The sequence below is a fragment of the Glossina fuscipes genome, unplaced genomic scaffold (assembly GCF_014805625.2).
Source record: "Glossina fuscipes isolate IAEA_lab_2018 unplaced genomic scaffold, Yale_Gfus_2 0, whole genome shotgun sequence".
NCBI classification, from domain to species: Eukaryota; Metazoa; Arthropoda; class Insecta; order Diptera; family Glossinidae; genus Glossina; species Glossina fuscipes.
The window spans coordinates 18,810,462-18,835,493 of record NW_023998414.1 but is presented as its reverse complement, the minus strand read 5'-3'; the positions used below and the strand labels follow the sequence as shown (position 1 = coordinate 18,835,493).

Sequence of the window (25,032 nt, the reverse complement as noted above, 5' to 3'; positions counted from 1 at the left end):
TTTTCACAATCTTTTGCAAATTTTTAGACGATATCTTCCTCTTTTTTGCGAACCGGGGAATATGCACTATAAACACTGCACAGCTTGGTCGAACAAATGGACAGACAGACACACTTAGGTGCATTCTAACTTTGCTGGTTTCTTTAACTAAGCTACACATATCTTAAAATACGGATATCAATCACGGATTTCAAAGCTTCATACCTTCAAACCAAGGCAAAGGGTATATGTGTTAAGCTGCAAGTTTCTCCTTCAATTGTTGGTATTTTGGTTTACACATGACTGCATACAAACGTGTCATAAAGACATGCCAGCATATATTATGCGGCAGTGCCTTCCTTCATTGATATTTATGTGAAGTATTACTCAATATGCATAAATTTATAACAATTGGCGATCATTTACGCTGCATGTGGTCATCTAAATTTTCGACTTACTCGAAGTTTCTCGTTGAATGCTTTTCCAATTATTATAAAACAAAAAATAAGCGTTTACTACACTTTGTATGAAATTTCAAATCGTATAGAGTAAGCACTTTGTAGTTTCAAATGAGTATTTTTCAATCAACTTCATTTGCATATTTTAATTATTGATTGAAGTTTCTTTTCTTTTTTTCTTTTTTTTTTCTTTTTTACATGAAAGCGAAATGTGTATGATTTGCAAATAGGAAAACATATTCAAAGGAACATCTGCCCCAAGGACTTTATAAAACAAAAATTTATTAAGAATAACTAACATTATTAGCATCCGTCAGTGCTATTAACACTAAAGTCTATGGAGGGAAAAAATATGTGCGGAGTAGTGGAAGCGCAGAAGAGCAAGGGGTAAGAGATATGACTGAGCAACTGAACACTGATTTGATTTGCAAACACTTTGACGCATGAAATTTAAATTGCCTGAAACACCCAGGCAAACAAACAAACAGCCATAGCAGTAAAACGAATAACGTCTCTTTGACATTTCCTGCCTTCCTGCCTCCAATGCAGCAATGTCTATATAAGAAGTACAGTTGTACGTACACGTCTAAGTTATAAACTTAGCTAGCGAACGAGCATTCAGCGTAGACCGACATCTTGAAATATGAAATTTAAATTGAAATAAATTCAATTACATTGAGTCCAACAACGGAAGCGCATTTAATAATAATTTGCCGGCTGTAATAAAAGCACTAACAACAATAAGTAAGAAAATTATATACGGTTTTGACCGAATCTTTTATACCCATCACCGTTATCCTAAATAAAACTAAACAACCATCATTCTCATACTGTATGTTGCGTGGTCGAGCGAGGCTGATTTTTTCTATGTTCAGAATTAAAATAGAAATATATATGACGTACCTTATGAGCAACAAGCAAGAACACGAAAAAGAGCAAACAAAAGAGCTGACAGTTTCTGCAAGCGTGTCCTTTGAATAATTTTCAAATTTGCAAATTCGTAGGCGGTATCCTTTCGTTGGGAAGGTGAGAATGTTTACCACAGATACCATGCAATTGGACAGACGGACATAGTAAGATGCATTCCGAATTAACAATTGGCTAAATATTTTTATGTTTCATAAAGATTGATAAAAAATAAAATTTTGATTGGGTAAGCGTGATCAATTTTTCACCATTATATCCAGAGAGTCCAGCATCGTCCATGGATATATACATTCCAATATTTGTAAATTTGTAAAACAATTTTTAATTGCTTTTGAATAACGGAGGTCGTCTCAGTTTGCATGATTCCGTGGGCGTCTCCTTCGATCGATTTAGACCATTTTCAATATCAATTTGCATTCAAAAACTTGCAATTTTGTTGCCAAATTTCAAGTCAATAATTTCATATTTGTGGGCAAAAGAACATTTTCAGCAAATATTACGTAGATATAGAAAACGATTGTTGTGGTCGTTGCAAACGTTTTAACAAAATCATTGTGCCACTCATACTTGCGGTATGAGTATAGGTATAAAAAACGCATAAAATAAAGAGACGTAAAGTAAACAGAAAAGTGAAAGAAATTACCAGGATTACCATTTCGCTTCATTTTACATTAGATTGTTAAATGTTTAAAGCTTATCTTGTTGGGATAATAAAACGCAGCATTTTTACTAATTAAATACACTTAAAAACAATTCGGTCATAAACGACAGAAAGCGATATCTCCGTGATATGATAGCGGAGCCAAAGCACTATTTCTTGGCACTTTAATTCTTGCAAACTTTTAATAAAAGAATGCCAAATGTTCTTTCTTCAATTTACAAACTTCACAGAACAAGTATTTTTTATACGCTCTAACGATGGATAGATAGATGGATATACTCATTTATCATTATGTTTGCAACACCCAAACAAAAGATTGAGCGACCCAATAAAGTAGATATATATATATATATTCTTGATCATCGTGCAATTCTGAATTGATTAAGCCATGTCTGTCCGTCTGTGTGTATGTACGTTTATGTGATGTGTTTTTCGTGACCACTCCACTTCTTCGTAAAAACGAAGATGTCCACCGTAAATTTTGTGGAACAAGGTGTAAGTTTCTGAAAGCAGTTTTATATTGAAAATGATCTAAATTGGTCAGAGCGCACGCTCGTACTGGAGCGTAAATTGAACATAGCTCCGTTTCTGTACAAAAGAATTTGTGGGTTTTTGCTCATTACGCATTACAAATTATGAAAGATAGAGGGCTAAAATTTTCCAACCTACTATTTATGTGGAAAATTGGAAAAAATCGACCAAGTCGACACAAAGTTATAAATGATGAGTGAAGGTTGTTTACTTCACTTACTTGAGGTTGCACTACTTGTTGTTATTCATCTTAAGTGCAAAAGTGTCAAAATAACAGTTATGAAGATATCATTTTTATTATATATTTTCATTCACGATTCGCAATTCGTTTATGTGGTAAACATTAATAAATGGAGCTCTTTTTATACTCATCACCAACGAACGAGGGGTATATTTATTTGATCAAAATGTTTGCAACGCCCAATACGAAGCCTTAGAGACGTCACAAAGTATGTTTATTTTTGAACAGCATCGAATTGTTAATCGATTTAACCATGTCCGTCTGTGCGTTTGTGTAATGTCTCTTGCAAATCCGACCGAAAAAATGAAGTTACCGACTTTAAATTTGGCAGAAACATTGAAAGTTTTGACGCGTAAAATAATATTGAAACTGGACCAAATCGGTCAAAGGAGACGCCTACAGTATCACGTCTCTGTTTTTAAAAAGAAATTAAAAATTTTTTTTTACTCATTACTCATAAGCTATAGCGGATACATATACGAAAATTTGAAAGCGTATTCTATGGGCAATGCTATAGCACCTGTAGAGAAATGGAAAAAATTGATCACACTTACCCAGTATAAAAGTGTACAAAGATTTAATTTTTTTCAATACATTTATAACGCGCAGAAGCAAGCTTCAGAAACCTCGTAAAGTGTATAAGATCTTTGGCAGTTTCAAATTTAAAATTCACCTACGCATATCCGTCCGTTCGTCTGTACATCTGCTCGTCCACGCAGCTGCGTATTATGTGTAGTAAACTTTCTCCCGTTAGGGAAAATGAAGCTATTGCCTACAAATTTGGAAAAGAGTTTGGAAATGATCCAAAGCGGTCGAAGGAGATGCCTAGAACGCCCACACGCCTATGCGACTAAGCCTTTTATTTTTAAAATAGAAAAAATCAGCTGCGCCCACGCAATATTATAGCGCGTGAAAATTTAGTTCGTTTACTCTGTTTGTCTTTTTTAGAATAACGGTGATGGCTATCAAAGATTCGATCACGACCGACTACAATTTTCTTGCTTGTTTGACACGATTTTTCAACGAAAGCTGAAAACCAAACATATACAGACGTTCTCGTACCGTAAGACTAAAAGGTGTTATTTGCGCAGGCGAATAATACGAAACATCTGATGGTTCTGAGATTGGGCTGAAAAAATTTACACAAATAGTTAAATCACTTTTTGACGAATGGCTTTTTTTAATAAGACTACTCTCATCGAGGATACCGCCTATACGCGTAACTGATGGTCATAAAGAAGTGGGAAAAGAGAAATATATAGGGAGTGGCCGTAGCTTAGTGAGCGCTTGTCCAATCGGTAAGTGTTGTCTCTTTACCGATTGATCACTTCCCGATAGGTACGACGCGCATTGACATTTGAATTCGCAAACACACAGTTAAGAGCGGCGATAGTCGCCATTATACACATTATAATGGATCATGGCCCCCATTCAATAGCCTGCACCACTTCGCTTAACAGAGTTATTCAAAATATTTCAGTTTTTCAGAATACGTGGACAGATAGTGGACGGACAAACGAACCGAAAACTTTCAGAAAAAGATTCTATGTATTGTGCACATCCACACATACTATATACACCACTTTTCGGAACTACTTGAGTGCGCGAAATAAATCGATTAATTTGATTCGATTATTTAATCCAAAATAATGCCTGTTTGTATATGTGTTTTCTTTATCAAATAAGGAAAAAAAATCCAAAAATCCTAGGTACCAAAGTAACGTGAAAGGTTTGGAATATGAATTTATATTCGAATAATTAAAAGTTCGATCTATTGGAACAAGCTAATCTAGAACTCTGGAAAAAAAACAGCAAATTCTATGCGATTAATACAATATATTTTCGCGAGGGATCTTGTTCAAACAATCTTATAAGCTAAACTTTGAAAGTGAGTTGAGAAAAATTCGATAGCAGTTTGAAAACTCGACTACTTGCGGCGAACCGAATGCCAAATAACGGAACTGAAATAACATTAAAGAACATTTTTGCTTCACTACACTTTATCCGTTGTCTAATTTCACCAACCACCACTCCGCCCGCCTACCCATCACTCTATGCGATGCTTTTCGAACTACTCTTGAAGATTAATTGCTTTAAATGAGTTTTTCGCTCATTTACCAATGAAATTTTCTGTAAATACAAAGACATGCATTAGAGGACATTTTATAATGAGTTCTAATAAAGTAAAATAATTGAAAGAATTAGCGACATTCTCTTAATAACCCTGTGGGTGGCTAACAAAGGTGTATTATTATTTTTACATTCATTCACTTGCTATAGAGAAAATGCTGTTGAGCGTTCATTGATAAAAAAAGATTAATTTTGCCAAAGAACAACTTTGTTGAGCTTCCCATTTTCACTCCCCATTCTCAATTTAATAATAAGTAAGCAATTATTACGAAACACGATGAAGTCGTTATCGACAAAATCTTGGTTACGTTAACACGCACAATTATGCAATTTTTGCAGAAAAAAAAAAAACAAAACGACATTAAAGCTGATCAGAAGCATACTATGTACCCGTAAAGTAAAGTCTTTAAATAAAGATAACGAAGCGTTTGCTAAGTAAATGTGTATGCTATGGAAAGAACGGCATACGATTCTTTCATTTTAGTTCAATAAAAAACGTAACTTTATTAATTTACGATCAAGAAGAACATGTGTCTTCATGGGAAATTTTTCAAAGAAATTTAATCTAGTTGAAGGTATTTAAGTAGCGAGTTAATAATCACTCCAATCATTTCTATGATAACTCAGCTTAAGTTAATGTCAGAAGATATTTTTGTATGTTAGGCGTCAAGATGTGAAAAATTCTTTTAAATTAAACGAAATTATGGTAATAAAAAATAAAAATATTATAGTAGGCCGTGACCTGTTATTAAATATCCTACATCACTTCGCATAATACAGTTATCCACATAACATGACTTTTCGTCATAAGGTTTTTTTTATGGGAAGTTCATGGGCCAAAACACGTCACTATACAAAATTTTATGAAAATATTTCTAAAATTAAGATTTGTAAGTTGACGACAAAAACATAACGGACAGGCGGAGAGACAAGCTTATTTCGATTGAGAATGTGGTTAAACGATGGGTCTATTCCAACTTATTCTGCGTGGTGGTTAGTTCCGTATCAACTTAATACAGTTGTTTGTTGGTGTATAAAAATATTGCATTAAAAAAGTCGCCACAAGGACGATTTGAATAGTTCTCCAACTGCATGGAAAACAATTAATTACAATTAATGCTCTTCGACGAGCTCTCAAAAACAAACTATTAAAATTAATATCTCATCCATTTCGTCAAATGATCAATTTTTTTTATCAACATGTGAACGACAAATTGAAATGACATTTGATTCGGTCTGCACTTGATGATTTATTTTGCTAATGATATTTTCTTACAGTCAGTGTCAATGCAACATTACTTCAAAAATTCTTTATACTCTTTAAGGGATAGAACATACAAATTAAGTGCTGTAAATGAAATTTCTTATATAAAGTCGCATTTCAATTAATCTAAGCATAATTATCAGGTCGGCATACTCAAATCTTAACACAAACTCAATCCTTAACACCGCAGACCGTACTTTAATTACAATTAGTGTCACAACGTAGCTATATGCTTCGCAGATTGCCGCCACTCCCTCTCTGACTGCCTTTCCACTTCTTGCATTCCAGTTGTAGAGTACATTCCCGAATTGATTGATCACATTAAAAAAATGGAGATGAAAAAGAAATTTCCATCAATCATGTTACATGCTTGTGCATGCAATGTAGGTAATTGTGCCCACTGAAGTCGTATTACAGATTTTGCAAATATGTCAAAATAAATTATTTAAAATGAAGTTAATTTTCTCAAACGACTTTTTCAAGCAAAAGGTTACACAAAATTCGAAAGTCATCGGCCATGCATTGTTTGGCGTAGTTCTTGTAAAACATTTTTTGTTTGTAAAGTCTGTTGCACAATGCATTTTACATACATAACTCGAAATCTGATATATGACTTTAATCGAAGCTTTTTATCTTGATAGATTTTCTTTAGCAATATTTCTTTTCAGATGAAGCGACTATTTTTCATTTTCTATATATATATATATATATATATATATATATATATAAGATATAATTAAGAAAATTTATGTAAGACTCTAAACCACACTCGAGAGCAAAGAGATTGCACATCCGCTAAATTCTCGCTCCGAATCTAAATATATAAACACATAACGGCTCCCCTTGTCCTTTAAAATTATTACAGTAGGTATGAAACAAGAGAAATATCTAAAATCACTCGTTTCAGGTGGCGCTATTTTCGCAATTTTGATCAGGTATAAAAGTCAAAGTCTGAAGAATGCTTTATCGAATACTAGGCAAAGGAGACTTGACAGAGCACAGACCAGCAACTTGAACAAATTTGACCCCAGCACACTGACAAGTACGGCTTCATTTCGCTCGAGAACATGTGAATTGGACTACGGATCAATTCTATCCTCTGACGAGGGCAGTATGTGTCTTCATGGTGACGATGGACGCAAAAATATAATCTACCGAAGCGTAAGCGTTTCGCACAATGCTACATGTCTGAGCATGTTTCGGATGATGGCGTGCGGTTCGTGCATGGCATTAGAAGGAGAAACCGAACATGTGCTCATCACAGGGCGCGAAGTGAATATTAGGAGGGTTTGCGATTTTTTTGCTCTATTATTGTGTAGGTTTTCTTACAATAAATGTAACTTACAAGCGTGCCATAGCCAAGCAAAAAAGGACTGATTACTTAGTCATTCTATTCACTGAACTCTTAACAAATAATATTTACCTTAAGTATTAGTTTGGTAATTATCTAACGCTAGCTCGAAAGCGCACACAAATACAATTTCCTTCCGCGATTTGTGCCTTACGTTCTACGCTGGATTAATGTTTACATATATGTTTGACAAAATTTAATAATAGAGAATAGATAAAAGAGAGAAAAAAAAATCATTTTCTTTGCGTACAACAATAAACAGAATCACCAAGTTGTCGCAAGTGATACGAATCCTATCAAAAAGAAGAAACTGCATTTTCCTGAAATTAACCGATTCATTGAGAGAAAATGCTAATAGAATCTATAATTTATTAAAAACTAGTCTCCAAATCCAATCCGTACATACCATTATTGAGTAGTAGTTTATGTTGGAAAGAAAAATTCGAAAATCAATGCGAATTAAAGAATCGGTTTCTCACGCACGCAATACAACGTCAAAAAAAGCATAAAAAAATGAAAATATATTAGAAGGCGGACATCTAAGATGATTTTGATCATTATACCCTACATTACTTGTCGTACAATATTCAGAAAAGGTCTAAGCTAATCATTCCATCTACACGTCTGTCCGTTTTGTTGTCTTGTCGAGAGTTTTGCAGTACTTTTGACGAAGTGTGGTACGACGACTTGTTTTGGCGCAATGGCGAACGGTCTTCACAATGGTTCGGATTGAACCACTTTTACCATATAACATCGTAATTTGACAAGTTGTTATATGAATAACTGTGTTAAATTGTATAGGGTATGTAATGGCGGACGGTGTCACGCTATCGTCTTTTCACTTATCTGCATTCGTCACGCTACTTATTATAGAGGGTATATTAAATAAAATTATTAAATAAAATACGTGGACTTAGCATAGAATCCCATTTTCGTAGCTGGTTGCATAAATTTTGACCAGCGACATGTATTAGTGAAATGATATAGTAATGCGATGTATAATGTACATAACGGTTAAGTTCGATGATGATTTTTTCCTTCCTCTGCATAAAAACAGTTTTTCATTTAGTATTATCGAGTTATTCAGTGCATAGGGACGCTAATCATGGAATGCCCTACATTTATACGTTTCCGACATTCGTTGCTTGCCAGACAAAAGAAGAAGAAATTTTTGTGGCCTATTGTCACTATGCGAAACACAAAAGGTCGTGGGTTAATCCGCCAGAGCCATCCACATCGACATCGAAGCGGAATATTTATGCCCGTAACCTTTTGAATGCAATTGTTACTGCACACCTATACCGACTTCAAACGAACATATTGGACGGTGTACGGTGACGAAAAAGACCAGCAATATCGGTCTCTTTTTTTTTTTTTTTTTTTTAATATCTTTATGTCAAAAGCTTATTCATTCATTATTTTGGATAGACGTGGAGTATCAAAAACGAAATCTAAAGCTCATGTCTAAATTTCCTTATTTACTTATTTTTCAGAAAATTTTGTCATAACACAATAGCCGTCATTCATTTTTAATTTGTGCTATATATAAATATATATATATGAATATATATTTTAAATATATATATATTTTTTTCTCTATTTAAAACTATTACTTACATATCAAAGATTCTCTTAATGAAAGCCTAAAAAGTCTTATCTAAAACGATAATACACCTTAGTGTAGTAGTTAGGGAAATTACCTTTAGTGAAAATGTTTAAAACACAAGTTTTTTACATCAATCATTGTCAATGTTTATATATACCAATATAACATATCTAACCGCAAATTAGAAAATGAAAAATTTCAAAAACTTCAAAAAAAAATTATCACATATCTATATATATAGATATGATAAGAGTATATATATATATGTTAAGAGTGCGGTTAAAGCAACAATACTTACCATAAACAATGCTTGAAAATATTAACAGCATTATTATCCAACAATAGCAGCAGCAGCAAAAACGGCAACCACACGACGTGCTGCTGCTGAGCTTCATTATTTGTGCGACTCCTCCAGCGTAAAATTGCCGTCTTCTCTTTCACCTACAACTTACGACCGCACTTTTATTTGTTTTTTCTTTTTTTCGTTTTTCTTGCTTTTTGAAAGATTAAAATCTTAAATAGCTTTTCCTCCAACAGCTGCAACATACATGGATGTGAAGAGAGAATTGGCTTTCATATTTGGGATGTTAACACCGGCAGTGCAATTAATAACAATGGGATTCGTTGCACAATTAAAATCTTACTCTCTTCTATTCATTCAGATACGGTGCTGAAAATCTCTCGCGATTGATTTTCAATGGCTCCTTTCGCATAACGGCTTTACAAATACAAAAAATATTAATTTTAATAGCAACTACATATACGGTATATATGCAAAAACATATGAATTGTAAATCATATCTTAATTTCGCAACTGTTGTTGTTGTTGTTGTTGTTTTTATTGGTTAGAAAATTACTCCATATATATTCGTTTTTAAAGTACAGTTTACTGGAATGAAATATTTATTGTTTAATTGTACATGAAATGATCACTTTGTTCGAATACTGGCTGACTGGTTGAGTTTCTTTCTCTCTTATTTATGGATTCTTTTGCCATTAATTTTTGCTTAACATAATGCGATTAACATTTCTGAAACGAAATAAGAAATGAACGAAAATAAGATACATTAAGAATACAATGTAGTATGAGAAAAGAAAAATGACTGATTGGCCAAGAATAACACGTTACAAAAATCTGCAGCCATTGCTAACTCTACCAGGTGAGTGTTTCTTAAACATGATGTCGGTCTTCTTTCCTATTATTTATCATCTCACGACTTAAGTGGTAAGCATCTTATTTATCAGCTTTATAAAAATTTTACATATCCGACATACCCAACAACCGGTAATTCCGGACGTAACAGTTCGTCGATCAGGATCATATCATATTAAAAACTTTTAAATTACTTCTTTGATTTTTTTCTTTGCCTCGCTACTTTGCGGATGCTCGCTACTTGCTACATACAGGCGCGATGATAGTCGGGGAAGATTATAGGGGGGAGAGAGAGAAAGAGATAGAGAGAGGTCTGTATTTGACTGAACGATACCTCGACTGACTTTGAAACTACTGACGATAGTATTTTGTAATTATTGTAGAAACGTTTCAGGCGGACTATAACGCGTCTCCAACGCGATCAGCAGCTACCGACTAAAAACCCGATATTTTCTATTTCAAATCTCGTGATCGTGCGAAAATCCATTTGACTTTTTGAACATACAGAAGTCGTTCAAGCTGATATGTGTGCTCGGGCAGGTCGCATCATTTAGCCCAGCACAGACTGCGTATTGTGGAATAGCAATATCCAAGCCATTGATTATCGATTCAAATATCAGATCTGTTTAACTATAATTGGCCGCAACTCTAATGAGTAATCAGTCTGTGAAGACAACACAATTACCAATTAGGCAAACATCGGGTAGACTGCGACCGCTCCTTAACTCTTCTTCTTTCCCCACTTCTTTCTGACCATCACCGTGCTACACATATAGAGCACTTTTCAAAAAAAAAAAAAATATATATATATAGATGTATAAATACATATATACGAAATTTCTTCATGTATGATATAGTATGATAGTATATATAATCTACATACAATGCTATATAATACCAAAATAATATATAATTTTATTAAATCTAAATCAAGTATTAACAAGAAAAAAACGTTATATTCAGCTGAGACCGAAACTTTCAAAAAAAAAAAAAAGAAAAAAAAAGAGATTAAAAGAAAACCAAATTTTCCTTCTCCATCACAGTAAGTTAACGTTACTTAATTTTTTTTAATTTTTTCTACAATATACATGTAAATTCTCATTATAGCTCTTTTCATTAGTTTATGAGTAGTTAGCAAAAAATGCCAAAAAGAGGACTGTTCTCAGCTTTTATTGCACTGTTTTGGCTTAAAGCTGAAAGCGATATTTTCAGGACAGTGTTTATCCCAGACATTAGACGAATGGGCATACGGACAGATGGACAGATGAACAAACTAACACACATATTTAAATCAATTCAGAATTTAATGCTAATGCAAAATGTACATATATATGTATATATCTATATGTTTGTGAGATCTCTTAAGCTTCCTTCTGAGCGTTGCAAACGTTTCAAAAAATAAACGTATGGCAGTGTTACGTATAAAAAATTAAAGATTTTTATAAAATTTCTTAATATTACATAAAAATTATTGATTAAAGGCAAAAAAAATGAAAAATAAAAATCTTCACTAAACAACCATAAAGTTAAAATGATTTAAAGTGTTAAAGTTATTATTTCTTGAAATCAATTTATATATACTTTTTTTTTTTTTATTTTTTTTCTTAGGGCGACGTCTTTGTTGTCTTGATTACCTTGCCTGCAATACGAGACGCGTACACCATAACACCATTAATAAATTTTATCAATCTATTATACGTTCAAATGGAAAGATGGAGACACAAGCAAAGGATTTTAATCTCCAGCCGCTACTTACATTTATTTAATTCTTATACACAACTTAAACTTGTTAAAGAGTTTAAAATTCACCTAAAGATAAGCATTTACTTATAATGCACAAGATATTCTTAATTTTTCAGGAGCAAATACACTTGCTATTCTCCCTGGTTAATAAGATTATAAATTTTGTTATAATGAATAAAAAATTAAGGTAGTTTTGGTGTAAAATGCTCTAAGCTTTATGCATTTATTTTCTGATATCATCTGACAACCTGAGGGGTTAGCTAATCCTTTTAACGTTTAAGACTCTTGGAAGGAACAAGTAATAGCGCTTTTCAAATCAACAAAACAACGAAACAAACCAAACGCTTGAATCAAACGTTTCTTAAGAAAATTGTTTATCGACTACTCGTTATTAAAAATGTTTGAAATTCAATCGATTTCTGATGAAAAACGTGTGAAAACATTATAGTCCGACGACACCTACAATTAGATATCTTTGCCTCATATAGTCGTTCATTCATTTCTATGATAATACACCAAAACGTGTACATTATTTTCGTGTAAAGACGGGAGTGTTCCTGAAAGCCCTCAGTCAACTGTGATTCTGTGATCCAAAGATAGCAAATTTAATTTACTTTTTGAAGACTACAGGATTTTTCACGTGCTTTCTTCATAAACTACTACAATTAAGGCTTTGATGTCAAACAAAAACTTACTATTTACGAGAGCCCTTATATGGAATGTGGTCTAAAAAGTGGACCTATTTGATTCAGATTTCTTTCTTTTACGCCAAATCCCTCCAATCGACCAAATTTCATTAAAAAATGTTTTGGACTTTTGCAAAGGGCAAGACCTCCATGAAATGGGGTCCCGGAAACAGAGCCAAATGGTTCAAATTTGCTCGAGTTTATATTTATGTAAAACTGCAATAATGAATAAATTTTCATCATAAAATTTTAAAGACTACACATTTTTGACATTTGAAAGTACACGTTTCGTAGGGATGGATATAAGGAGGGACGTTCATAATATTACGCTCTTCGATCCAAAACTTTTGCATCAATTTAGAATGTCGAAATACTATTAGACAGACACATTTATCGAGAATTTTTCAAAATAATGCTTTATATGAGTAAGGAGTCGAGAATCTGGACCAATCCAATCATCAGTGTAGCAAATGCAATCAAAATGTCTCAAAAATTGCGAACTGTAAATTGAACGAAATAATATGTGGACAGTTAATAAAAGTTAGTCATAAAGTGCAACACATACACCCTATAAATTTCCATTTTTATTCTGAAAACGGGGAAAATCGGCCGCGCCCGCCGTCAAAGTTAATTCCTTTCCTCGTCTTAGGATCGCGATGATGGGTATAAAAGATTCGGTCATAATCGAATATAATTTTCTTATTTGTTTTTATTTTTAAGCTTTGCTGCATAAATTTTTTTGTTTTTTGCGCATTTTTTTCGCTCTAATCAAACTGTCTCGAGATATTCAGTTTAAGTGCAATGATTACATACTTTGTTTATAAATTTGCAATGAATGAAATCAATCGTTACATGTAAGCACTTATTTGTTTTGTTGTTGTTTTACTTACAATTTTCATAACTTTACGCACCATATATTTTTTTAAGCAATATTAATACAATACATACGCATAAACTCATGTGTTCATAATCGCATAAATATCTTTAAACGGCTACTCATGTTAAGTGCAGCTTGTTCAACGCATGACGCTTAAATGAATTCAGTATATGCTTACATTATACATGCAATAGATTTTATATACATATATATATATATATATGTATATATATACTTACATCCATGAACAACAATCTCTCTCTGTGTGTGTGTGTGTGTGTGTGCGTGTGTGTGTGTGTGAGAAAAAAATTTGTTATACATGCGTTGTAGTTGAACAATTTTAACATTATGTGCACATGTTTATACAAAAATTTAGAAAATGTAATAATTTTATATATTTTGTGCTATTCTCTTCTCTAAATGTTATTTGTATATGCATATGTTCCTGTGTGTCATTACATACGTTGGAAAATGCAACTAAGTGAGAAATGATGGCAATAGCGAGCGTCATTGGTATACCAAAATAGAAATTGTATGTCGTCAAATCTTTATATTCAAAAACTTTTTATATATATTTTGTTTTTAATGCCTCTTCAGAAATTTCAGCCCTCTCTAGCCCTTTCAACTTATTTACTGTCAAATAAGTTTTACATAAACTTTTTCCCAGTGTAGTAAATATTTGAAAAATTAACTTTTAACCTAAAAAATTATTGTAAATATTTTCTTTTTGTTCATTTCACTCATATAACACATAATATGCGACAATAAACGGTAAAATTATTTTATATAATATATTCAGTTCCAACATTTCTTCACGATATGAGATTCGCATAGTTTAACTTTTAAGTTCATATTCAGAATCATTTCTATGCCCGCCAAAAATATATGTACATGTGCATGTGCGTTCAAAAAAGGTCGATCTTTTTATTTTTCTCGAAAAATATTTATTTATTTTGTCAATATATATTTTGTGTCCTTCATCCCCGTTAGTTATAATAATAACACACTTGCGCTCCGGGGTTTTTCCCATTTCTCGCAGCAATTTTGATATACGCTTTCTTCCTATGGTCTTGAGATCTTTCAGCGACGGTCCTTTACCTCCTTAATCGTGACAAAACTCCATCCTTTCATGGATCTTTTTAGGTCAGGAAACAGGAAAAATTAACCGGTAAATACAGTGGCTAAGGCATGATTACGGCATTGTTTTTGGATAAAAAGCACGAAAAAACAAATAAACACGCAATGACACATCAGCTTATCCGCATTGCTTCACGCAAATGGCTAATGACTTTAATATAAGAATATCGCTTATTGACCTTACGAACTTCTAGCAAATACTCACTATGCACTCCGTCATTGTAATCGGAGAAAATAGTGATCAAAACCTTCACATTTGAACGAACTTGGTGTACTTTTTCGGTCTTGAGTCTTCTGTTTGCACGTCTCAACCCTATACTTATCTTTCATCATCACCTATGACTCTTTCGAGAAAATCTGGACCGTCGTTGACGTCATTCAGCACCTCTTAAGCTATGCTCATGCAACGTTTCTTAAAATTTAACAATTTCAGGCCAAACCTCATTGACACACGTTTCATGTTCAAGACCGAAAAAATTGGATGGCATGAGCCGACATGCCGACATCTACAGCAATTTCTCTAATAGTGATTCTCCATAGTAATTTTCTTCACTGTTGTAACGTTTCCATCTGTTGTTGACGTAGCGGTAAACTTTTTTTTTTTTGCTCAAACTAGACTCGCCGAATAGCACAGTCGACATTTTAAGTGAGTTGAAGCACTTATTATTCTTTTTCAAACAAAATTTAATACAGATTCTTTGAAACATTTTTTTTTTTTTTTTTTTTTTTTTTTTTATAGCAACAAACCCAAAAACCGCATAAAAACACCTATAAACTTTAATTATGTCGAAAACTAATTATAAATATAAAAAAAAAAAAAATGGCCGGTAATGTCAACATAACGTTGGGAACATCTTTGCGAGCATAACAAGGAAAATTCAATGCACGTAGCGAAACTTGAAAAGTCACCTTTTTTTGAACACGCTTCGTACGGCATTGTAGCAAATCAAAGATCAATCAGACGCAAATAGCAAAGCTAAGCTAAACAACAATATATGATAACAATAGGCGCTTTTAGACTTTAAGGCAAGCGAACACAAGTCTAAGTAACTAGGCATATATAGCTACTTAGAAAATTTATAGTCTACCGTACTCAGACTCGAACCCGCGACCACCAAATTGAGTTGAGTTGAGTCGCGAATCTCATCTCCTCGGCTATGCGGCAACTCAGGTATAAGAAGAAGGTTATTGCTGCAGCGTAATGAAAACGTAAGTATATGTTGTAGCTGCATTATTTATAGCGGCATATATAATATTTACATAGATTGTTTATCTTATATGCAAAAGTAGAGACATGTTATATTAATTAGCGCACACTTCACCATGAAAATGCGCGCAAAGATGCATCAAGAGATTAATAAAGAAGGCAAAAAAAATATGCATTTTATTTTGAAATATAATTTAAATAACATTAAACCAATTAAAATTTGTTGAATAATTGAAACAAAAAAAAAATAAAGAAAATTAAATTCGGTCGCGACTGAATCTTTTATAGCCATCACAGATTACACCAAAAAAAGACAAAAGAAGTAAAAAAAAACAAAACACTCACACACTGTGTTGTATAGAGTGGGCGCAATTGATTTGTTTTCTTTTTTTTTAATAAAAGTTATAGGCGTGTCCGTTGCAAATTTATAGGCGATATTTCATTTTCGCTCACAGGATAATGCTTACCACATATACTACAAACTTGCGCAAACAGACAGATAGACAGACGAACAGGCGGACATGTTTCATTCAAAATTTAAAACTAGCCAGGAACTTGCATACTTTATGGAGCTTTTGAAGCTTATTTCTGCACTTTGTAAAGGTATTGAAAAAATAATTCAATTTTGATACACTATAATGTCAGGTAGGGGTGCGTAATTTATGAGTAATGGGCAAAAAACCAATTTTTCATCCTTTTGAAATACAGGAGTATTCTCAGTTTACGTGGTTCTGTGGGCGTGTCCTTTGGTCAAGTTGGCTCATTTTCAATACCAATTTGCGTGCAAAAATTTCGACTCTTTCTGCCAAATTTGAAGTCGATAGCTTCATTTTTGCGGCCAGGAGAATGTTTAGAACAGACACTACACAGACGGATAGGCGGACAGAGGGACATGCCTACATCGATTTAGGATTTAATGCTGATCAAGAGTATATATACATTGTAGAATCTCTGATGCTTTCTTCTGGGCGTTGCAAACGTTTTGACAAAATGAATATACCTCTCAATCTTCGGTAATGGGTATAAAAGAGAAACGCTAGCAAATTTATGAAAATCCCTGTTTATAAAAATAGAGCGAATAAAAATATTTAAAAAAATAATAATAAATAAATTAAAGTATAATAACAGCAAAAATTTGACGATGTTTTGTTTTCATTTCTCATTTAACATCATCTCTCTACATATATTTTTTTTTTTTGACGTAGTGGCAGCGTGCCGTCAACTACTGGCTCGACACTAAGGTAAAAATCCATTTTGGAACCGCTTTCGCATCATCCTTGTTAATAGTTGGTCCTCACTATGTCCTATCGTCCCCGTCTTCACATGAGATTAGAGATTCGTATGCAGGCAGCTGTCGCATTTCTTCTATTCCCTTCTTGTCCATTCGCATTTCTCAAATATTCGCAAGCTGAACAAACTAAAATAGAGTGCTGCCCGTCACAGGTTGGACACAGGTCGCGGGCATTACCCGCTTGACGGCTGAAACGGCAGAAATAACTCGAGAAATTTCACATAGCCAGTCAAAACTTAAGTTAGGAAAAAATGCACTTCCCACTCAATGTTTAAAATTAGGGATGGGGATGTATGTCCAATCTTCCTTTTGCGTCGTTTTCCTAACGATGTTAACGATGTTCCTTTAACATACTTCGTAGGATAATTGTTTTAAGTTTCCGGATGTCGGTGTTACTTTCTTTTACTGCTCTTGTGCATGTAAGTTTTCGTCTCGACTGTTTCGATACGTTTGTGTTTGGCATAATTTTCGACAAGGTGGTTGTGATTGCTAACTTAAATTGTTGAAAAGGTGATAAGTTTGAGGCAAATGCTGCACGTATCACTGAGAAAATCGAAGCCAAATGTTACTGACATGTTATCTCGTTTTGTATCCCGTGAAGCCCCGGTGCTTTCTTATTTTTCAAGCTTCGACATGTTGTCCGGACTTCTTTCGCTGTGATCCCAACATCTAGAATGATCCTCGCTACATCTACTGCAGCCTTAGATTGATAGAAGTAGTTTTTCTACAATTATCAGTGCCCAGGCGACATTTGGTATGGCCTTCCCGGGACCAACTTTCTTGGTTATAATATTATACGGCAAGCCCCACAAGTAGTTATTTACGTGATCTCACAATTCTTTCAAGTATTTCACTTTGCCGAATTTTATCGCTTTTTTGAGTGACTTCAGCGCTTTTCTGTAAAACTCACGATGATCTAGGATTCCTCTGTGCCTTGTCGCTTGTCTTTTAGCTTTCGGACACTCGGACCTCAGTTGGCTTATTTTTTCGTTCCAACCATATACCGGATTCTTTCTTTTGTTGGTACCTCTAAAAGTTCACATGCCCATCTTACACTTACGTGTTAAAGTATACTGAATGTAAGCCATGGCAGCATTCCGATCTTCCTTTCGACAAGGATTGTAGTGTGTAGATGCATCTTTTTTGACCAACATAACTGCTACGCTCGCCTCGTGTCTTAGTTTACGTATATTCCATTTTTTTGATCTGTTATATGTTTGTTTTACTCCCATATTCTCTATATCGAAAAAGATACGCCGGTTGTCACTTAAGGTTTCACTCTCTGCCGTTATTCAACGCCAACATTATTGACGCTATAGTTACATCTATTGTTGCTCTTTGGGGAGTAGGAACACTTAGATCTAACGACGTAATCATATCACTGGCTATAGTGTCTTTGGTGAACTCGTATAAAAATCCCCTGCTGTTATTGGTGACAAGAAACGTGCTGTTCTAAAACCCAGTGTCCCAGTCTACGTTTGGGTAGAAGTAAAAGCTGCAAATGGTAATACGCGACACTTCCGCTACAAAAAAGTTTTCGTTTGTTTCATCTGTTTTTGCTAATTCCAGGTTATTGTTCTTTACACAGATAACTGCTTTATCCGTTCTATCTTTCTTTCTTTATTTACCAACGACGGCTTCTCGAAAGGTATTTGCGCCGTTGCCCTCAGAATGTTTGTAGCGATGACTTCCCTGTTTTCAACCATCTATTGTTACGGCGCCATACTATGAAATTGTCATAGATTGTCTTATGTATGTTTTTGAATTCCGCCAGCACCTTACTTACAACGTCTAGTTTACGCCCGAATTTAGTGAACGCTTATTCTTTTTCCTGCTTCACTCTATTAAGTTATTCTTCGCTCATTACTGCCTCTTGTGCCGCTTTCTCTGCATTTCTTGCTGTTGCATTTATTCGACTTGTATATATGTATACATATGTGGGCACGTTGTTGAATGTGTGTGTGTGTGTGTGTGTGTGTGTATGTGTGCATATATATGCTTATAGATATTTTTGAATGTTGGTTTATTTTGTTTCTTTGTATGTGTAGGTATGTAGGTACGTATGTAATTACATATGTTTGTATATGTGTAGGTATATATAATACGTTAGTTTTTACGTTAGTATATTTGTTTGCTTGTATGTTTGTGCTTACGTATGTGGATATGTATGTTTGTAGATGTGTAGATATGCTTGTATGTTAGATATGCTTATACGTACTTATGTATGTATGTATGTGTGAATGTATATATGTTTGTAAAGTCATATCATTTAAATATATACCTCTCGGTATGAATATAGATGTATACGAATCTATGTACGAATCTGTCTATTACAGCTTGATATATGCGAATCATATATGCGATAAGTTTCTAACATGTCGTCTTCAATATAGTATACAATCATTTTTTATAAATTACTTTTCTAGAGCATTTTCAAAATGCAAATATGTATACATCAGTCGGCTTTTTTTTGTCTTTTCCCTTTTCTGATGCAAATTAACAGTAATTTTCCTTTTTGCTCAGGAACGCAATAAAGTCATCTTTAGTCAAGCTACTCACTATAGCTGTTAACGAAACTACTAATTAATGTAAAACATAAAACAATCAAAACAGAAGAATACCTTATTCAGAAATTGTGTCTGCCTTTTTTTTGCGCCTATTTTTACGATAAAATCCAGGACAAAGTCTGCGCACATAAATCAACAAAACGAAACAAAAAAAAACAAACAAAGAGATAATGGTAAATTTTTTAGAAAAGTAGAATAGTTTCCTTATAATAGTGCGCCGAACAAAAGTTTTCCAGCTAAGAATAAATTCGTTTAATGATAGAGTTGAAAAGTTATTTCGTTTTCATTTGAAATTTGTGTAAGACTATATACATGCAAAGATATATACACATATATTTATATATATATATATATATATGTATTTACATATATATCATATTCAAAAATTACGACTTCCAAATAGCGTCGAGAATCGCTCAAAAAATCTCCGGGCAACGTAGGAAAAACGCTTCTCTCTATTCAAATGCTCTTTTTATTTTTGTAGAACGCTTCATCAGATTGGCGATTGTTAGCGAGGCCCAGATCTGGAGAATATGTTAAGTGGCACATATATTCGAACTACAATTCATAAAAGTTTTTTGTTCGATCTATCGACTTGCGAAACGATGTTCTTGCTCCAAAATGAGTGAAAACGACACCCAACGTGATATCCTTTTTTTTCACATGCTTAAATCTTAATTCCGTATGTAACCAATTTTCTTTGTTCTTTGCACATATTTTTGTTAGCTTCGGTATGCGTCATACCTTAAATTGATTATTAATGATTAGGATTTTTGACCATTCTAAACGTTTATCGCCACAAGACGCAAGTAAATTGAAATTATTTACACTCTTAATAATATTTAGCGACACTTTAGTTCACATCTCGCGACTTTTTCTGTGCATTCAAAATATTATGCAAAATCAACGTCCGATCCATTCAAAAACCGGTCTTCTAAATTTCAAGATGAAATCAAGCGGAACGAAACACGAATGACATTACTTTGATTGTCCAATTCACAAACAATTCTGTCTAATCGTAATAAACAGGTCGCAAAGCAAGTCAAATCTGATCTTTTCTGAACTGAGAAACTCACTTTCAAACAACTTTCGCTTTACAGATAGTATACTGGATATGTAAGATGCCGTCACGTTATCTAAAAAAAAATTAAATTAAAAAAAATTCAGTTATCTTCCCTCCTATTTGGAATTAATTAACCGATGGACATATTCGTATATCCGTACGCGGAAACTTGATCATAGAATAATAGGTACATGAAAAATTGAAGCCAGACTGAATATCACATTTTTCTTTTCCTTTTTTTTTTTTCTCTTTGTTTTTCCCTCTTTCTTCGATGCATAACGGATTGTACAGCTTTTAGTGTGTCCACTGTGTACATTTGTCTGCGGGCATAACAATCGTTTTAAATATTTAATGTATACCCTATGTGGCGTGTATTTATAAAAAGAAACTCAAGTGACATAAATAAGGAAAAGGGGCCCTGTAAAGAGTGAAGTGTGCTGCTCATAATGGCATTTCATATATTTTAATTTTTATTTTTTGTGGCTTTCGAATATACAGTAAATTACAAAGACTGCCAATATACTCAAACGCATGCATACTAATAGCTATGCATAAAAGTCTCTGTTATGTCTACAATAGAATATTAGGTTATTATTGATGTGTAATACCGTTCGCGACATCTAAACATTATATTGTGAAGCGCCTTGCTGTTAAGTTCACTTTTCAAATTAAAGACTTTTGTCCTATGAACAATCGGATGTTTACTTAAGACGACTCTATTGACTTAATTTGATTTGCTAAATCGACCATTCCAAGGAAACTTTTTAATCATTTGAAATGTATAAATACATTGTTACACCATTCTTTATATATCTGTGTATCTGGTATCTAGTCATGCCATTTTTAAGTTCAGTTAATCCATTTACCAGACTTTTGGATTATGAAAGCACACCTTTAAAGGGAAGGTTAAAGTGAAAAAGATTAACTTTCGTTTTGCCGCATGCATATGCATATACCTAAAAATCGTGTAGCTTCAGATACTTGAAATTTAGCATAATCATATATTAAGACTAGAGCCAATGTATGTTTGAGGCGATCCAAAATTCGCTCTTAGGCGAGAGTTTAATAGTACTCTTATTTGTTTTTTTAATTTATGTGGAAAATAACTGTAACTTTCTATGTGTACGTGTTTATGTTACGTGTACTACTGGACAAATAAATATTTTTTCAAGTCTGCCTGCACATCTCTCCCTGCACGCTTTAAAAGCTGCTTAACATTGTAAGCCTCACGCTACTATTGCTACTGCTTCCATTGTTGTCGTCCTCGTCGTCAGTGTTTTGTTATGAATGAATTTTTCATGTGTTTTATATAAATAACATTTTTCTCACTTGGCAATGAATTTTATGGTTTATATTATATATGTAAGTGCATGTGTCAGAAAGTCATCTTTTACAACTAACACCATTTATAAAAAATGGTGCATTTAAATATATCTGTACAAATATAGTTTTTGCTTTTACAAATTTTTCAGCATGAATCAACAAATTTTTGTTGAGTGTGTTGAAGTAACACTTTCAATGGAAAAAATGTTAAATTTAGAAAAAACAAGCTTAACAAGCAAGAAGATTATATTCGACCGCGATCTCATCTTTTATACCTCTTACCGCTATGCGTCGTATATGACCGCCGTTCATTCACGATATTGAATTTTGATTTAGCACACTCTAGTCTCCAAGTCCTTTCATCTGATACCCAACTGGTTATACTGTTAAGAAAAACCGAATCCTCACGTTATGAGGTCCACCATATTTGTTTTTAAGCAGATATAGTGCTCTTGTTGTTGTTTACCTTAAGGGTAATAAGTAAAAAAGGTCAAAATAAAATTTAAAGAAAATTTAAATATTATTACTTAAAACTTGGTGTGGTCGTAGGCGATATTTTTCATTTTTTACGTGAATAGTAGGATCATCCATAAAGTAAATATAGAAAATTTCAGCTTTCCATCGTTATTAATATGGTCATGTCCTTTGACCAATTTGTCTCGTTTTCAGTATCAACCTGCGTGCAAGAAAACCGATAGCTCCAATTTTGCGACCAGGAGCATGCTTGCCACAGACATAACATAGACAGACGGACAGACAAATAAACATGCTTAAACCGGTTTCAAATTTAATGTTAATGAAGAATATGTACACTTTGTGAGTTGTCTGAACGCGTTGACAAAATGTATGTATCCCTCCTCTTCATCCTTCACTAATGTTTATAAAGAGATATTCAAGAGTAGATCTCTCATGTACATATAAGACAACAAAGGTTTTGAAATTGACAATTTTTTTTTTAGATTAAACTATTCACTTACTTTCTGACCCTCTTCTTACAAATGTAATAGTGACGAGATTGCGTGATACGTTAGTTGTGCTTCTCGCACATAAAACTTGTGTAGAAAAACTGGCAATAGAATCTAAAATTTCATGGTTTATATTAGAAACGGAACCATAGAGAAATTTCGTAAATTCGTAAAATTTATTTAAATATAGATTTTAGAAGATTAGTTAACCTAATTAACTATCGTGAATGCAGTTGGAAAGATAAAATATAGTAAGCATTATCTGACTTAAAAAGTCTATTTCTAATATCGATTACTGTTACTGTTACTGTGGCAGACAAAATATACAAATGCTTGCTAATGATAGAGTAATAAGATCGGAAAAATCTGTCTGTCTATGTTTATCCTATTTTGCTCGAATTAGGAGAAGGTAAGTAGATATATCGGCTTACATTTACAGACGAAACATGAAATTGAAGAAAACACATTGAAAAAAACGTTTGGCTTTGCATTTAACTTTGACGTAGGAAATTGGATACTTTCTAGCATGTAACACAGCTTATCTTTCTTTTTGGGAAACTACTACTAATTTTTATCTAATCACACCTTAACGTGTAGAAATGCCAATATCAATATAAAGACATTGCAAAAAGTTTGGCTTAAATTGATATTGCGGATGTACGAGATCCATTTTGGGTTCGTAGTGTGAACTAAAACTCTTTGGAGAGCGTTAGCGTTCCTTTCGTCAAAGATTAAATTAAGTTCTAATTAAAGTTTTCTAAATGAATTGAATGAATTCATCGTGGCAGTTAACACAACCGCAAATGGCTGGCTGTATTTTCAATGGGCTGAAGGAGGAAAATTTCATAAAGTTGAAATTTAATATGTCATAAATTGGTGCGCGATAACGGAACCACCACCATGAATGTACTGAAATGTATACGATATGCCAAAAATGTTATGAAATGTCTTAGTTTAATAAGTTTTTATTAATTTTTTTTATATACATATATATATTATGTTATAATCAACATTTAGGAGATTCTTAAGAAGAGTATAAAAAAAAAAAATAAATGCATAAAACGAAACGCAAGAATAATAGTTAAACGTTAAACGTTAAACGCTAAACGCTCTCAAATGTTTTCGTTATTAAAAAGGCTTGAGTATTAAGTAAAATCAACATAAACTTATTTGTAATTTTTAGCATTATACGGAAAAGTTTGAAAAGCAAACGGAGCAAAAGTTTTTCAAACAAAAGAAGTAAAATAATTTGGTTCTGAAACTACTTTAAAGTAAGTTTTTATTTCTCAATTTTAAGGGAACTTACATTCCTGATAAGGAGCACTTTACTAAACACATTTATTGTTTATTGTGTACGATTAAAGAAAATATAAAATTCTGCATTTAGATATGCTTTTATCTTGAAAAAATATTTCAACAAAAATATTTTACAAAAATGCGAAATCGATAAAGCGTTCCTTTCGCACATTTTTCCATTGCACTATTTAAAGCCTTTTAAAGCCTTGTATTTGATTTAAAAAACGATCATACTTCTTATGCCTGAAGAAGAAAATGCAGATAATGAGCGCGCAAAGGTCATCTTATTTGTTTGATTGATCTCTGCATAGCCGTTTCAAGTGCTTATTAAACCATCAAGTTTATAAGAATACTGATCAATGCAATCAATTAGGAGGTACTCAGAGAGCAAGAATCACTTCATTAGCATTCAATCATTAAATGTCTGCTTGCATAGTTTATTACGCATGTGGTGGATTTATTTCGCCCACATTCTAAGCAACATCACAGAGAAGTACTCGTTTTTTTTTTTTTGCTGTTGTTTCATTTTGAAATCGAGGGCAGTGAAGAGTTTTGTTGTCCAGGAATGATAGATAG

General features: G+C 33.3%; 1 protein-coding gene across 1 annotated transcript in view; it reads right to left on the bottom strand.

The window, feature by feature from the left end:
• The window catches only part of LOC119639931, a 153,337-nt gene that overhangs the window by 85,395 nt on the left and 42,910 nt on the right, over window positions 1–25,032 (bottom strand). The window contains exon 2 of the mRNA XM_038037664.1: window positions 9,447–10,178. Within this exon, the coding sequence (XP_037893592.1) occupies window positions 9,447–9,477 (31 nt within the window). The 5' untranslated portion in view covers window positions 9,478–10,178. The remainder of the gene's footprint in view (window positions 1–9,446; window positions 10,179–25,032) is intronic.